At 44.6% G+C, this 18,483-nt stretch overlaps 1 protein-coding gene across 1 annotated transcript; it reads right to left on the bottom strand.

Annotated features, from left to right (window-relative positions):
• Positions 1–6,734: 6,734 nt before the first annotated feature.
• Positions 6,735–16,516, bottom strand: g3bp1 (GTPase activating protein (SH3 domain) binding protein 1). Its single transcript, XM_084468978.1, has 12 exons — positions 16,427–16,516; positions 14,160–14,276; positions 13,500–13,581; positions 12,476–12,649; positions 11,568–11,658; positions 10,386–10,479; positions 9,770–10,013; positions 9,414–9,518; positions 9,010–9,127; positions 8,462–8,587; positions 8,224–8,333; positions 6,735–7,960 (listed from the first exon to the last, which is right to left on the bottom strand). The coding sequence occupies exons 2-12, from the start codon at positions 14,252–14,254 to the stop codon at positions 7,730–7,732; spliced, it is 1,470 nt and encodes a 489-aa protein (XP_084325104.1). The 5' UTR covers positions 14,255–14,276; positions 16,427–16,516; the 3' UTR covers positions 6,735–7,729.
• Between the last annotated feature and the right edge of the window lie 1,967 nt (positions 16,517–18,483).

Raw genomic sequence — 18,483 nt, 5'->3', positions numbered from 1 at the left:
TGAGGGGATACAGGGGAGTGGAGAGGGGAGGGGAGTGACACACACACAGAACGGTGGGCGGAGGGGGTTGGAGAGTAGGACGTGAGAAAGAGGGAGGGACGGAGAGAGGGAGGGAGAGAGACGGAGGGGGAGAGAGCAAGATACAAGACAGAGAGTGGGAGATAGAGAGGAGACAGAACAGGAGAGAGAGAACAGGAGAGAGAGAAATATAACACGTTTCATAGAACAAGTCATTTTGCCCTTGTTCTTCATCCTCCCTCCCCTCCTCTTCCTCCCCTCGCCGTCTCCCTGGTCCGTGTTACCTACTGAAAAATGCTTCTGCAACAACACATTTATTTCCAGAGTCTGCGTTCATATGCAAAGGGAATTCTGGGTAACCATAGCCCCCAGAGATGCCAACCGGAGAAGCCAAACCTGGCGTTCCCTTTTGGTTCCCCGGTGAACAATCGCTTAGTGGTCGAAACAGGAAGGACAATCGCAGAAAAAAATGAAAACTAGAACACCATTTTGTACACCTTCAAACCACAGCAAGGTCAGTGCAAGACCACGTAAAGGGGTCAGGTTGCAAGTAAACAATGTCAGTTGTGCACCTTAAGCCGACTCCATAGCAGTCCATCGGGGGGGGGGTACAGATGAGTATGTTTATGCAGCGCACATCCACACACACACTTGCTGGCAGCGCACATCTATGCAGGCAGAACACACACTCACACACACAGACAAACACACATGCGGGCAGTAAACACACGCACACGCACATACTTTATACAGGCGGTCTCAGAAGCATGTTTCAGAAATCAGTGGTCCTCCATTTTGTATATCTGTTGACCCCTCCCCCCATCTCTCTTTCTCTCTCCACCAAGTTACCTCGTAATAGTATTTATTTATTTATTTATTCAGCAATCTGGACCAGTGCAATAGCAATGCAGTAACATGCATGAAATATGAATGTGGCAATATATTTATGAGGAGATCAGCGTGAGGCAGGTGAGGCGTTGGGGGTTATGGGTGGCAAGGGGAGGGGGTTCGCACATATAAGGGTTTGGGTTGTGTTTGTTCAGATATTTACTGGAAGGGTCATTTTGGGTCATTAAGTTACTTATTACTATGAAAGGTACACAAGAAAATTGGGAAAATCAAAGAGTGTGTGTGTGTGTGTGTGTGTGTGTGTGTCTGTGTGTGTCTGTGAGAGAGAACGTGTGCCACATTCAGCACTGTAAAATGTTCATATATCTTAACCTAAGTGGGAAAAATTATTTAAAAGTAAACTTTATTCCATGAGTCGGGCATCAGAAAAGTGGTGGATTTTTGGAGATTAAGAATGGGAAGAAGAGAAGGGACTTAAAGATCGGTGCTTCCATTAAACCAGGACCTCCATGGAGTCCTCTATATCTAGATCGGCTGCTTCAGCGTGTATCGCGTTACGCTTTTTCTCTTTTTTTTCCCCTCCTCTCTGAGACATGAGGAGCTACTCGGACTGCTTCAGACAGACAGAGAAAAAAAAAAAAAAACATAAAAAAAAGAAAAGAAAAAAAATTCAAAAGAAAAAAAAAACATACAAAAAAAAAGAAAAGAAAATACTCTAAAATAAAAACCATTAAGAGGCGGGGGGCAAGGATAAATGACGAGATATGTGATGTCATCACCCCCCTGTCACTCATCTCCTTGAACCCCCCCCCCCTCCCAGCTCCCAGCCTCCATCTTGTTTTAGGTACACTTTGTATTGATTTATTTTGTATTCATGTGCTACGTTCTTCTTGTCACTATGGCTGCGCCTTGCTCTGTGCTCTGCTGCGACGACCTCTGATCCCTGAACTCTGAACTCTTACCTCCAGTGGAGCAGGACTCTGATCTGGTCGTTTTCGTGGAGACCATCCCTGAGACGTGCGAAGTTTACATCCTTCTGCTTCAAATGCTTTGACCTCTAAATGTGACCTCTGACCTCTACACGCCCACAGCCACAGCCAGACGGCCCCTCCCACCACAGCCAGATAGCGCCTCCATCCCGGTCTAGATTAGTTGATTAGTTGATGATGAGGAGTAGAAATCACTGTCGTACCTTACTTACCTGTGATGTCACCTTCTCCAGCCACTCAGCAGTATTCACAAACACTGAATGCGATAAAATAAAGAAAATGTACCATATCATCCTACCACGCACATCGGCATGGTAACAAAAGCTATGAAGATATGCTGGTGCGTATACGCGACTAAGCGTGGTTTTCGATTCGCAAACATTGTTTGTCCTGAATCGGTAATTATCATAACGCTCATATTCATATTTTGATGGTTCTACTTTTCTTTTGCTTTGCAGCAGGCTTCTCTATGCAAAGAATAATATATGCAATTCGAAAAAAAATATTCAGCTTTTCGGCTTTCAATTTGCTAAAGAGCGTCATATTGGCCACGGCGGCAGGCCCGGGGTGCTGAGGATAACGCGGAACCTCTTGTTCACAAAAAACGGCTAAAACGACAGAAACACTCCAAAAAACTTCCTGAGCAGAGACCAGCCGGCAGCAGCAGCTCCGAGTTACCAAAAGCTTTCTGCGGTCCAAGGAAACGACGAGCAGAAAGTACAGCTCTTTTCGTCCTCTCCTTTCTCTCCCTCTCCTCTTTTCCTCCTCTCCTCTCCTCTCTCCTCTCTTCTCTCTGCAGGGGGATGAGGGTGTGCGCAGGGCGCTACGGCTTCGCGGGGCTACGGCTACCCGCCTGCCTGCAGACTGAGGCTGGCATGGCCTTTTCCAGGGCAGCAGCTCTCGCCTGGTTTCAGTTTGTCTCTTTCCAGCCAACTCAGACATCCTCCCCTGCTCCTGCAGTGCAACTGTGCTTCTTTTTTCTTTGCGAACCAAAGACTTGTTTACTTCGTTGGTGGTTCTGATATAAATGTCATTGCCTTTCCCCCCCCCCCCCGGTGTCACATGGCTGCCGTACAACCTAGAGGTGATGTTGATCTCCCACCACTAGTCTCCTTCCACAGCTTCATGGGATCGTTGCGAGGTGGTGATAAGTTATGTTATAAGTTATATTAGTAACTGAAGGTTCCTCTTTTTATTTTTGCGTTTTTTAATGGGACAACAGATTGTGGTTGGGAAAAAGAGTTGAACAAAGTCGTGTCATTGTTAATGTGTGAAATTATTATTCTTTGTTTCCAACATAGAGGGGTGTTATTTTACTTTTATCCTTTTCATTTGTTTCTTTTCAAAGTTGTGCTGATTTGCCAGAAAAAACTTTTTTATTTGCAGATAAAAAAAACACAATTAAGACTATTTATAGCTGTATGAACTATAGTGCTCAATAACACTCCTTGGGTGGAACGAGAAAGAGCTCTTATATATAGATATATATATATATGAAAAAAATGTTTAATTTATACTTGCTCTGTGCCACACAAGACAGGATTTGCCTCGATATAAATGTATATTTTGCATCGGTTCCCCAGTAGCATGTAGAAGTTACCCCAAGGGCTAAGCCACACTAGCTAGCATAAGACCCATTAGCCACGAGAAGCTAAGCTAACCCACATTCCAGCATTACAACCGGGGGGTGGAGGAGGATGGGGGTGGGGGGGTGGCCGGTGGGGATGGGGGAGCGGGGGGATGGGGAACTGGGATGGGGATGGGGATGAGGTAATCGATTCTGCCAAAACTATGCATTTCATTCAATATGCCAGGAGGAGGAGGGGAAGGCGGAGGACTGGGGTCTGGAGTGGCCTGCGTCACCCCGTACAGCTGACGGTTGCGATTCCGTGTGGGCGATGAGCTAAAGTGCAGTTTCCAATTATAATGATTCATATCTGAGTCTCCGTGCCATAAACATTGCAGGGCGGGGGGGAGGAGGAGAGCCCACCATCTCCTCCCCTAGCCGCCCTGTCTAAAGCATACGTACATATCTTATTGTGCCATATGGGGTTGAATATGCAAATGAATAAGGACCTACGCATATTGTGCATTCATTCAACCGCCATTTTCCATGACGACTTCATCAGCAGCGAATTTTCATAGAAAATATTGAGCTTATACCTGTAGGCCTCATCTGCATATTAATTGTTAATAATTGTATTGGGGAAGAGGGTGGGGTGTGATAGTAATGTGTGTGTGTGTGTGTGTGTGTGTGTGTGTGTGCGTGTGTACACGCGTGTGTAGGGTTGGGGGGGTCATGCTAAGATAGACCTAGCAGCTGGGTTTCTAAAGGGTAAAGTTTCAATGTGAAATGTACCGACTAAACAAAATAAATACGTTTGGGGAGGCCAAGGGGGTTGGAGCGGGGCTTATGACTTTCTGTTTAGACACGATTTTTATCAATTAGCATGGTATGATTTATCGATTTTAGTGATTCCTTTTTTTCGGGGCTTGTGTTGGAGTTTTATTCTATTTATGGAACTGAGGGCCACTGTGAAATACGGTGTCTTCTTATACTGCAGTGAAGAAAGAAATTGTTGATGATATTATCGTTAAGAAATATTTAATTTATTTTCTTTTGCACACGTTGGAATGGCCTTAATTTAGCTTTATTTGCTTTTATTGTGTACGCATTGTTACAAAGTAGACCCGTTTAATTTGCAATTTACGAAACTCAGAGTATGAGTGCACTTCGAAGCAGGATGGGAAAACGTACAGCAAATCCGTTTTATTTTTCATTAATCTTAAAAAACACTCAATATTTTGCATGAATATCAATACAATGGCAGATATTTTTGGCTTGTACAAAAAAAGTGAAGCGATTTGAAGAGAAAAAAGAATGTAGCGTTTCTGCTGTTTCTGTATATATCAAAATATTTATTGAAATGTGTCATAATACTAATTCTATTAACGATTAAAGGTTTTCTGAACAAAAATCTCTTTACCTGTTTTTGAACATATTGTCGAGATTGTCGGGTTTGATCTGATAACTTCTGTTACTCGACTAGAGGATCTGTGTAATGACGAGAAAAAGTATTAAAAAAAATATGAAAAAATCTTTGCCACAGGTTGTGTTCATTCTCTGATTATTCTGTCGTTCTGCACATCAACATCACCTTGTGGGGTGGGTGAGCTACAAAATAGTTTGCTTTGGTTTGTTTGCCATGTTGATCCAGTCGCTGCACTGATCAGGGGCTGATTTCTTGGTGAACATATATTTTTCACCTAAACACCTGCAAGCTCTCACACACGCACACACACACACACACACACACACATAAACACACACACAAACACACACACACGCACACACATACAAACACACCCACTCTCTTTCAAACACACACCCAAAACACTGTCTGCATCTCATTTAAAGTGATGTACAATGTGTGGCTCTCTGGAAAGTAAATGCCATTTATTTCACTCGATGTCACGATGCATTTATTAAAGCCAACAACAACATATTAACATGTTGACATTATAACCTGACAAGTCACTGAGCCGGCTTGTGATTAAATAAAATGATGTTATGGTGCAAAATTGAATAGATACACAATGTCTTTGTTAACATTACAATAAATAATGAAAAAAAAAGAATTATATTATTATATTGCATAATCATGTTTGGGCTTGACAGAGAGTTCACCAGAAAGAGAGTCACTATTTTTCCCAGAGTAGAGACATCTCCTTTGTAGTAATACTTGCTCTCTGCAAGTAGTTTGAGTTGTATTTGTTTCATTTTTAGAAAGTGCACAAAGACAAATTAGGCTGAAGCTCCAGTAGTGGCTGCCTGCACACACACACACACACAAACACACACATGTTCCCACACATACAAACATTGGACACACACATCACACATGAAAAAGCTAGATTGAAGATCTAGAACAAATTAGGTCGCGTCTGGTGCCACCACATGATGACACAATGCACCAAGTTGTCCCTCTGCCTTACCACTTTCAACATCATAGATTATAATCCTTACTATATTAGGCAACAACACAAAATGTTTATGTGGTACATATTCATATATGACATTGATGTGTGTGAGAATTATTTAATTTACTATTTTTTTTCCTCTTTTACATGCCCCAGGGGCATGTAGTCAAATCAACACACTGTCTTTATCTCTCGCATACGAACACCCGTACACAACAAACACAAACCTCACACAGAAAACACGCTCACATGTTCACACAAACATCTCTCACGTACACACACATAGGCCGAGCGAATACATTAGGTCAGACAGTAATGTCCCGAGGGATTTTATACTCACTGAATCATAAAAGTACAGAAGTTGGTGTGTCCCTGCGGAGTGCGACAAAACGACTCGCTGTCCTACATGCGCCATTAAGAAGCCAGTAGTACTGTACGGTACTGCAGTAATACTGTGCAAGAACTGCATCACCGAGTCACTTGGCAAGATGAAGGTTTTAAGATGCTCTTCTTTCCAATGATCAAGTTCCTCTCGGCTGAGGGATGACATGTTTTTTAACTCCTGTTTACTCCAAGGAATTACCATCTTTTAGGTGTTCTATTATCTTTAAAATATGGTGTTCTACTCAAAATGTACCACCAAGGTCATGTGGTAGGCTCACATGTGGATAAAATAAATCAATTTAAGATATAATTTGTTAAGCTTCTAAATCAAGGAGTCCTTTTATCTCCAATATATTATGATAAAGGTTTGCTATACCAACCAATTCTATACCAATAAATGGGGTAATTGAGATTGTTTGAATTATCAGCTCAACTAGAGGTTGTGAAAGACCCCACTCACACACACACACAACCCCCCCCAAATCTCAAATTAGTTCACAAGACACATTTTTAGAACAGTAAATCACTTTATTTAGTTCTCTCATCGGCGGGTAAGCTTGTTTTTTTCTTTTCTCAAACATGACAAATTGATGAAGTGCATCGGTAGTAGAAGGCTAACAGGATTTGATACATGCTCCAGGACTCATTCAAATGCCGTCAACAACGGGGCCTTTACGAGTCAGACCACTAAATTAAAAAAACAAAAACAAAAACAGCTCAACAGTTCCATTTCTCAAACCAGATAGATGACAGACAGGACAGGTCCGTCCGAGACACATGGAGGCAGCAATACACAGGATTGCTCAAGCAGTAAAGTACACGTTCCTTTAAGAAACAGGGAGAGAACGCGAACACATCTGGGTTCTTAAATCCCCAATTCAAGTAGTTTTGGCTTTTATTTATCCTTTTTTATTCCCATGTATGCATGTTTTGAAATTTGTTTCTTCGTCTTAACAAATTTGAGTTCAGCGTGAAAAAAAAAAAGAGAAAAGAAACAAAAATAAAACGGAGAAAGTCCAGGTGATCTGTGAGAGATGGAGGGAAGGGAGGGAGGGCTGTAGAACGAGGGAGGGGAAGGAACGTCAGCCATCTTCCTTTAGAGAGATGGAGAGAGACTGAATGGAGACTTCAGCAGGTGCTGGGGGGGGTGGGGGGGTGAGTAGTAGAGGCCCTCAAACCGAACCTGGGTCTAATACTAAGTAGAACCTCCGGACCAAATACCACGGGGTGGCGGAGCTCGGGCCAGGCTAGTCGAGAGCGGGAGAGGGGTTGACGCCACGGAGACTAACACTCCCTCTGACGCTGGACTGGCTTGACGCTGCGCCCGACTCCATGCTTACTGTACTGTGATCCAACTTTCTACCTGCTGTACCCGACAAGTAAAAACAAAACAAAAAAAACAACGTTTGGAAACAATTGTAAACCCCTGGTCGTATTTTATCTCAGGCTGGGGCCCCCTCCTCCACCACACACACACACACACACACACACACACACTAAGGGCTCCCTCACTGGCGGGGCCCGGCGTAGCGGCCCTCACCGGGGCCCGCGCCCCGGCCGGAACCGAAGCTGGGCTTCTGGGACATGCCCCCGCGGGGTCCACCTCCACCTATTCTCTCCCTGGGGCCCCCGGGGCCTCCCGGGCCCCGGGGTCGGATGTCCCGCCGGTCGCCCTCCCGGGCCGAACGGGTCTTCTTCTCCTCCACGTTGAGACGCACATCACCACGGAATTTGATTGGCTGGCGAGAGAGAGGGTAGAGGATGTTATTTAAACCCCTCGATCATAGCACTTAACTTCCACCGTGTTTACATGGTAAATGGGCCGCATCTATATAGTGCTTTTTGCTCAGGGACACCTCGACACTCTAGGAGGAGCTGGGGATCGAGTTGGCAACCTTGCGGTTACCGGCCAACCCGCTCTACCTACCGAGTTACTGCCGCCCCTACATCCCTGACAGTTGACTGCTGAGACCGTAAAGAAGTTTGTTTGTTGTCATCTTACCCTGTTGCTCAGGATCTTCTGCACGGGTTCAGAGTCGTCAAACACCACAAAGCCAAAGTTTGGTAGCTTCCCTCCACTGTTGATCCTCAGCTCCAGGACTGTACCATACTCTACATACATACAGAGGAGGGGGAATACGGTTCAATTAACCAACACACTACATGATTCCGGTAAGCTTAGTGTCTCAGCACTGCCTGACAACCACTTTCAGTAACTCGAGAGAATGGCCGGAACTTACGTTCGAAGAACTCTTTGAGTTCCGACTTGTCCACATCGTGGGGGACATTTCCGACAAACAGTTGATGGGCGTCGGGGTACCGGACCATCCGGCGCATCTCAGGCTCACCCGGTTCGCCCTCGCGCACTGAAACACACACACACACACACACACACACACACACACACACACACACACACACACACACACACACACACACACACACACACACACACACACACACACACACACACACACACACACACACACACATCAGAAACCGCCAATCACAGTTTCACTCGAGACGCTAGCTTGTTAATTCAAGGTGAGACAGTGATCCCCTCAGACACTGGATATATGTGATACAAGACACCAGGACGGGGACACAGAGAGGGAGAGGGACAGGAAGACAGAAATATCTTGTTGGCGAGATCGCCTGCCTGATGCAACAGTATGCACTTTTCATTTTTTTTTTTCACTGCAGTATTCTCAAAATGTAGTGATGCAGTTTGTGATGATGAGGGCTGAGAGAGAGATCTGAGAGAGAAAAGGTGCCGAGAGCCATGTACCTGGCCGTGGCCCTCTGTTGACCGGCGGGGGCCCTCCAGGCCTCTGTTCTCGGGGCCTCATGTCCCTCTGTGGCCGCTGTGCTGCTGTCTGAGACTCCAACTTCACCTCCACTCGGGCCTGAGGGAGTGATTGAGAGATCGAGGTGAAGACTTGTCATGTATTTACTATGGTGAAACAAAGGAAAGCAAGGAACCATCAACAAAGCAATCAACTCAATAGAGAGGTAAACAGTACAGTATTATTTAAAGCTAAATTGGGAAAGCACATGCTGAGCAAAAAAAACATCCATTGGTCCGAATAACGGCTAAAGCGACATGGCATTTCTAGAACTAGAGAGTTCAACTCCAAATGGCTTTCAAGCAGCATCGCACGTGTGCTACACAAGGACCCCCAGTGGACCTACCGGCGCAGCGGGAGCTACTTTGACAACGTGCGGCGGTATTCCTGAGACTGGCACCGCGCCGCTCGGGGGGAGGTTCTTACTGGTGACCGACGCCCAGGAGAACGGCTGACAAAGGACAAAGAGGAAACGTGTCATTTCACAACCTTAGACAATAAAGATACATCATCTGGGAGTTGTCCCTTAGATTTCCATCTACGGAAAGTTCTAGAAACTATATTTAAGTGGACATTTGGGACGGCACTGTTGGGTAGGTTTTGAAAGGGCTCAACATGACAAACCGCCTGGTGGTTACATCAACACCTCAACACAAAGTGACACAAAGCTACGCATTGATGAGAACAGTTCATTGAGCGTACCCGGTTCTCCTCGGGGGCAGCAGGGGCGGGTTCGGCGGGCGTCGGGGCGGGTTCTGCGGCGGCGGGGGCGGGGGTGGGGTTCTTCTCCGTCCGTTCCTCGGCGGCGTGGGCCTCCGCCTGCGGCTCCAGTACCACTTCCTGTTTCAGGTCGACGGGGCCCGACTCCGCCTCCTTGTCGGCCTCTGGTTCGGGCTCGGGGCTGATGGCCAGCTCCTCTTCCTCCTCGGGGGCCACCGGCTCTGGGCTGCAGGGAATAGCCCGTCAGTGATCCGGAACAGAGGCTATTGATCGGACATGCAGCTCAGCCGACACAATCCAAAAATAATAGAACTGGGTTCGACCAATAGTAGGAGTTGATACTCGACCGTACAAAGTGTTTATTTCAATTTTGCCTTTTGAGACTGTTGGTAGAACGGGTTTAGGAGAGGATGGTCCTGATGTATGCCAGGATTGTTTTGGGTTTAAACTCAATCCAGTACACCTGTAAGCATCTAAAACCCTTCATACTCATCTCATTCCTTGTGTCACACATTCACTATGTAGATTTGGATAAAAGAGTGTGTTGCCATTACTAACAGTTAACAGTATAGCAGTTGTAATCTAAAGGGCTCCCTACCAGGGGTTCTGGTCGTAATAGGCAGACGTCTCATCCTGGGCCACATCGGGGGAGGGAACGCGCTCCTCCAGCTCCTCCACCTCATCCTCAGACTCTGAAGAAAGACCACGTTTCAAGAGTCAAAAACACATTTTCGAAATAAAGACAGCCATTCCAGTAGTTGAGATCATGTTTTAGCAACCAATGCCTTCTCTTGTAGACAAACCTGCCATGTTACTTGTGAATAACACTGACTGAAATGTAACCACTTTCAACTGACAAAGAGTTGAGGTTTTCAGTAAGGCTCCTTTTGAGGTTTAGGTGTTTTATTTGACCACAGATGAAAGCCAGAGCCCTGGTTTTATTTTCCACTTGATTTGCAAGACTTGTTGTAATCAAGTTCTCTCAAAAAAATCATTCTAGCTGGTTGATTGACTCGTCATTAGACCAGATGCACTTGGCTCCAACGATCAAAGAATCAACCAAAGACTGATCAAACCCAAATGTTTTTAGCTTTACCTCACTCAAACCTAACCGACAAACTTTCGTATCCTTCCTTTACTTACTTTCAAATGCACTGTGTGCATGCGTGCATTAGTGGTGGGTTGTTCGCGACCGAATCAGTTTGAATGAACGACTCTTTAACAAGAACGAACGGACCTGATTCAACGTTTCAGTTCTCTTGTTCGTTCTCCGGGACTCGACTCCCAGACCCACCCAAGTCGCTGACGCTGACTCGCGAGTCGTTGTTCGTTCACTAACTGTATTAAGTGGTGAAGAGCGGGGCCTGGGCAACAACATACCGATTCCGAACATGAAGCTGAAAGGAACTAAGTTAATGTTGTGTTGATTGATGACTGTTTGCACCATTGCACGATCGTGATTCATTTGAGAATGAGAACGAGATGAGGAGCTGAGTCTGATTCAGCTGAGATCCATGCATTCCATGATTCACCGCTACTGGAAACACAACTGAGCGAACTAACAAACGATTCTTAATGAACTGACCGACGCAAACTGAATCAAAGAAACGGATCATGAAATCCATCACCAGCGTGCATTGAGGTTGTTAAAAAAGATGTATAAATAAATTAAATAAAAGCCACACTGCCTTCAAAACCCCACAGCTCCATTATAACCTTGATTGGTGCCCGGTGAGGTCTCCCCTCAAACCGATCAGAGATGACCCTGCAGGTACAATACCTTCTGGGGGTTCCGAGTCTGAATCGCCGAACACCTCGTCCTGGTAGCGGAACACATCATTGTGGACGTAAAACTTGTTTGGAACGGTTCCCTGTGGGCAGAACATGTGCATTAGCCTGGTTCTGTATGGACAGGTACAAGTTTTAATACACAACAAACCCTCAACGGCTCAAAGTCACTCATCGCGGGCTGAGGATAATGTGCTGAGGTTAATAACTGTAGTCCTGGAATTCCTTAATGCAAGTAATAAAGTTGGTGTCGTTTTTTCATTGCCCTGGAGCATGGCCTGCATATAGCTTGACTAAACCATGTGCATCTGGGTCTATTCTAAGGATTGTTTGTTTTTTGTTTTACAAAACCATAGTGAATCTGGATCCATGTCTGCATTTTGTGTTAGTTAACCATATTGACTCTAGAAAGGAGGCTCTCCGTATTGTTCTGGTAAACTAGAGTGACTTTATATCCATACTTCCTTCTTTTCTTACTAAAGGTTGCTGCCCACTAGGTGACTTTTAAAGATGGGACCGGTTGTACACACTAAAAGGACTGGTCTAGATGATCAGTCTTGCCTTGCTGTTGAGTCTGTGGTCCATAGTACTGGGAACATGTGGGGGTACACGCATGAAGACTACCGACAGATTATCCGAGCCTCCTCTCAAAACACACCAAATCTCACAGGAACTAGTCCACTCACATGGAGGTCTGCAAGGTATTTGTATAATAGCTGATTTATTAACATCCCTCTAAAGCAGTCGTTTAAGCGAAGACAACAGCCAATCGGATGACTTCAACCCTGAATACGCCCCCCCTTATTATGAGGGGTTTGTCTCCTAGTGGGTAGGAGCCTTAAACCAGTGTGATCCTAGATTTATCCAGAGTCACCAGACGTGGAAGGGATTTCAACTGACCTCGGGTGCCAGGACGAAGGTCTGCATGAACTTCCTCATGGGCTGCATGTTGTTGGAGAGCTCGCCCATCACCTGCACAACCACGCCCTCGTTCAGGGTGGCATGTGCGTCAACATGCCGGATCTTAGTGTGGCAGTCACGGAAGCTCAGAGCCATGACCTTCTTGTGGATCTCCTGGAGGGGGGGAATGAGGAGTGTTGATGAGTCTTGGGTTTCGACCAGAACATTTGGTCAATCTATTTCAGTGTGAATGGCATATTTCTGTCTATTTGATGGTGTTCAAATGTGCTAGAAAGTATTTAACAATAATTCATTTTTCCTAATGGCTTCTGTCTCGGCAGCCTTGGCAGGCAATCTCTCTGTTTAACATCATTTTTTTGTGGGGTGGGGATACAAATGTGGGTGAACTTGGGAATTGAGCCAGCTAGACTGGCTCAACAGTTAAGGGAGCAGAGCTAAGAAGATGGAGACCTAGTAGAACTACTATATCATCCTAGACATGAGTTCTGGTACTACATGCGAGTGTCGGGGATTAGACGCTGGGTAACTGCGGGGAAAGCCATATATGGAGTCTGACCGGAGAAGTCATGCCAAGGAATGTTCTGGAACAACTGTCAGTATGGTTTAACATACTGGGAGGGGAGCAGACTCAATATGATGGAACATACTTGGAGGGGAGCGGGGAGAGTCAACACAAACAACTGATGAGACGAAACAGAGGAAATTAACAGATGAAAAGAGAAAAAAAGAAAGCTCAAGGGATATAAAGAAGAGCAAGAGCAAAGACTGAGAAAGAGGAATTGATGACAAGGAGATAATGGAACATAGATAACGGCTGGAAATTAATGACGAAAAAGGTAAAAGGAACAAAAGGTAGGATCAAATGAGACAAAGGGGAATAGAAATGGAAAGAAAGACAGAAAATTGATTTATAGACACAGGAATGGGCAAAATGGAAGAGCTCTGCAGCGCAGTATTTCAGACCCGTCACCCAGAGGTGCTGGGGCGAGAACGGCCCACTTACAGATTGACCATAAACAGCCTCCACAGGTTTTCCATTGCCATCCAGCCCTCCGTGGACGTACGACGAGTTCTTCCCATAAAACCTGGGCAGATAAAAAAAAAAAAAAGAGGAAGAGGAGCCGTTCATAACAGATCTTTACATCCACAATAAATATCTGCAACATGCTCCCCGATGGCAGGCCATGCTGGCCATTATCTTGGTTGCATCTGCATATGTTGAAAAACACCATGCTTGTCTTAATGGAGCCTTTTACAGTACGATGGGACATTTTTAGGCCGCCACATAGCTCAGCAGTTCCTTCAGAATGTATTTTTTTTTGCAAAAGTTGAGCTTTTTCCCGTTATTCGGGCAATCCATCTGTATGTTCCAATACTGGCTCTGTTTTAATGGACAAAAGGTCCATATTTTTCAGCTGATGTGAAAAACATTAAACTTTTTTTCAGCTGATGTGAAAAACAAAACATTAAATCTATTTTTTTCAAAAAACTTGCTCTAGAACACTAGACACATCAAGTTGTTGTGCATTTGGTTCAGTGTTTTGGAACTTGGCTGTGCAGCACAAGTCACTCTGGAGAGAGGAATCTGCTTAATCGACTATGTATTCTTCTGCTAATTTTGGTGGGGCCTGGTCATTCTTTGTGCAGCAGGCGAGGCTCTTACCTGTGCAGGTAGTCGGGAGCCTGGTTGAGGAGTGTGTAGTACTGTCTGACAAACTCCCGCCCCACTAGCTGGGCACTGGGCTTCTCCATCACCATTTCTTTGGTCAGCTGGAAAAGTCTGAGGGGGAGATAAAAAAAATTAAAAAAACAGCTTTAGGGATGCAACACGACATTATGTGCAATATATTAAAACAATATTTGATGTTTCTTAATGTAATGGGGCAACAAGCTCACTGCTCTGATAAGGAGCCAAGATCTATAGAGATCTGTCTTGAGTTTTATGCCTTTATACATAAGGCAGGATAGTAGACCCAACAAGCAACCAGAACACCCTGCCATGATTCGGCCACGCCCCAGCATCCATATTAACACTCTTGCATACGAGTCATCTGCATATATTTCACACTCCTGTGTAATATTTCAGTTTAATCAGACCATACCCAAATATTCTAAAAGGGACATGTAAAATATGGGACATTCTGCAAAGTTGCCTCCCTTTTTTTGGTGCAACTTCATTACCATGTGAACAAGAACCATAATATGGGATTGGAGTCAGTTGAAATCCCACCTTGAGCTCTACCATATCTGATTAGGAGCAGAAAACTGACAGCAGGAAGAAAAAAAAGGTTTAAAACGTGCTCAAGCCAAGGTTGGTTGTAGCCATTTACGGTTGCTATGACAACCTTTGAAATAACGGTTTTCTTGGAGTGTCCGGGGTAAATTGTCCTACTGATACACAATTTAATCTGACAACATTAGATGACAAACAACCTCCTCGAATGTCCTAACAGAATAATCAATGCAACAACAACAAAGTAACTAAAAATGTGGCTCTTTCTGACAGTATATGATGCCTTCATGGCTGCAGAGTGCCACAGGCCGATGACTGCATTCATATTTTTAGGTTGAGGCCTGAATAAGCTCTGGCTTTGTGCAATGTTGTGTTTCCACATCACAGCCGATGTCTGATTGCACTTTCATACTCCAGCACCAGGGCACACCAGAAAGCCCACTCTGAATACAACCTAATACTCTGACAAGTCTGTCCAGGCAGAAACACGGCTTACTTGTGCCTTTTCGGTTTCCGTGTCCCAGTAGCCAGTTACAAAGGTTCGTGTTATGGCGACTTGGGCCAGGGTTTTGGGGACACTCGTTTCAATAGAGCCACAATTAAAGGAAGAACAACCTGACGAATTTCCATAACAAACCCATTTATGTTACCTCGGAAATTTAACGTTACACCAGTAAACGTCAGGATCCCAACATACATTTTACTGCCAAAACCATCTTAATCTCAGGACCACACCTGTTCACACTTAACCATCTGCTGTATTTTTAAACAATCAATCCCTCATCAGCTTTGTCCAGCTCCAGGTGATTGCCAAACCCAGACATTGCCAACAGACAAGGGATGCAAAAAATAATGCTTGCCATCTAAACGGATCAGTACACGTTCAACAGCACATCAACGACACCCGTGAATTAGGATACGTGCAGCATGCATCAGACTACGTGCAAGCATGGCAGCCAGACAAAGGCCATGATATACTTTACACGATCCCCTCAAAGCATAAACACCGTCCTGGTCATGGGCCGATCCCCACCAAAGGACAGAACCAAGCCAACATACGTGATATACCCCGTGTACAATTAAATCACATGTAGCATGTTAGCCGGCCTGCTAATGTACCCGGTCTAGGCTAGGCACAGATCCGATCCCACGACCAGCCCAGCACGTGTCCGGGACTCCCCAGCGACCACCCGGCCCGGTATCATATCAAGCCAGCTCTACATGTATGGAGCGATACATGTGTAAATAATGTGCAATGTGATCCGTACGAGCGAATTGGATTAAATCGTTTATACCCGCGCATTAACAAGGTTAGGATTCTACCGGTTAGCATTCAGGAGCCGGTGAAAGAGGTGTGGGGGATACACGGGTTATCAGGAGATTGAAAGTGAATCCCACTGTTGGGAAAAAATGACTTAATATATATTTCACCAAGTGTGTGAATTGAAATCAATAATTGCTCGGTTCTTGCAGCAAATGATCCCTTAAAAAACCTTTGAAATATAGATTGAGTCGTATTAGACGCCATCAGGCTGAGCTAAAAGCTAAGGCCACAGCCGCAGTGTGAAGCCAGACTATAGACGTATCCTTGAATAAGAAACCCGCTGTAAATCCAACAAGATTCACGTTCATACACCACAAACGAATTAATTAACTTCTTTATGCATCAATATCTTTTTAAATCCTACGTGACTTACCCGTGGGTCAATGATCAAAACTGTAGGTTGTGTAAGGAGGGATTTCTTTGAATTACCTCCGCACTAGCGGCTGACAACGTGCTGGGACCGGATTTCTACGATAAAAACACCGACCAATCAAAATGGCGCTTGATAAAATACCCACAAATCAGAAGCAGTGACGACATCAGACACTAAATATCTCCAACCCCGATTGGCCATGCCTCTACCTGCTCGCCACCTTTGGGCCAATCATATCACAACAGTGTTTTTGGGAGCACTTTTTCTGGCTAAAGACGCCTACCGTTTCAACGCCAAGCCGGCGAGATCTGCGCCATCAAAAAGGAACCACTTGGGGTCGACACAACAGTATTTCGGAGAAGATTTTACTTTGGTTATTTTTCTCCAGATGAGTCATCATCTTTGGCGCTTTTCAAACTAACCTCCATGTTCCCCAGAACATGCAAAGCAAGCTATATAATATAATGGATAAAAGTACAATACAATGGTGGTTATCTTGCCCACAAACCACATACACACACTCCAGGACAATTTTTGTATTAACATGTTACGTGTTAACATGAACAGTTTTTTAGGAGTAACTTTTTTTTCAAAAGGCTGAGAAGAATTAAACAACAAACATTTTTGTATAAAAAAATTGCTGCACTGCACGACCAAGTTAGTTTCAATTGGTCGTATTAGATGCCATATTATATATAGGCTACTGGAAAACGTTTATTTTTTGATGTGTGTTATTATCTGCCGTTTGTTTGTGTTGTTGTCTAGTGGGTTTGTATTATTAATGCCCTCAGTGAGAGTGGAGGAGGAGGAGAACGTCTCCTCCCAGTGGGCTGGTGATGTGGACAGCGGGAGGGGAGCTACCCATGCAACACAGTTGTGCCAAATTCTTGACACTAATGTCTGGCTACACAGGGAAACATGGTAACTAGGTCCTCTCTTTCCCTATAGCCATTTATCTTTTATCTTGTCTTTCGGTCTGTCTGCATGTATGTCTGCAGGTCTTTCTTCCTTACAGCTATAGAATTACCAGTATACACATGACATACACATGTATAAAGACTCACTGTAAAACACTCTGTTTGTATTATTTCTCAAATGTTGTCTTAGTACTTGGTTGTAATATTGTACACACTGTACAACTAAGAACAGTTTGTACGATACATGGCGGTAGAATGTAGTAGAGTACAGTTTGTACCAGTTTGTACAAAACTCTGCACTGTACTATGCTATATACTTGAGTATTTACATTTATTTGGACTTTTACTCACTATATCAGGTTTAGTAAATAAAAATATTTCAGGACTGAGAGAGGAACATAGGATTTAATAACAATTGTTTAGACCAAATACTTACCAAACCATTCCTTTCATTGAAGAACCTGAACATAAAGTTGTTTAAACTTGTTGTCAGGATAGGTTCTGGGTTTGTACCCCAATGTCTGCACTATACCTGTAGATATCCTTGCGCCAGATGCCCTAACCCCCTACATGCTTTGTAATGATATGTATCTGAATTCACGGTATATCACTTTGGTTAAAAGCCTCAGATAAACAACTCAATAGTAGGGAATATTAACTGACTATGTCCAATGTCACGTTGGACCAGGGGCAACACAAGTCTTATATGATTTGCACATACTTGGGCGTTTTTTGCGCTTTCTGTGGCTTTGACACCACCGTGCATTGTGCTATATGTACCTATGCGGTCAAGGTTGTGTGTTCAGAGCTTAAAGGTGTTAAATCTAGCCTCTCGTGACATCACAAAGGGGAGTGTCCACCCAGCTGCATGACGGATAGAGCAAGCGACCAGCCTACCGAGTGGACTTTACCAACCGGTAGGGCTGATCTATCCATCATATATCTCTGTGCCAACTACCACTTGTGATGTCACTAGAGGATAGATTTCACCTGGTGGTAAAATAGGATTGGGCCCTTTAACAACCAATCAGAGCTCAGGAGTGGTTTCCATGGCGTATCTTGGTGTGTCGTGAGTGGGTGCCTGCCTGGGCTCGTCCTTGGGAGCGGAGGCGGACAGGAAGGTATGAGGAGATGGCGGGG

Source organism: Micromesistius poutassou (assembly GCF_964030765.1).
Source record: "Micromesistius poutassou genome assembly, chromosome: 6".
NCBI classification, from domain to species: Eukaryota; Metazoa; Chordata; class Actinopteri; order Gadiformes; family Gadidae; genus Micromesistius; species Micromesistius poutassou.
The sequence above is the reverse complement of the archived record's forward strand: the minus strand, read 5'-3'. Positions and strand labels throughout refer to the sequence as shown.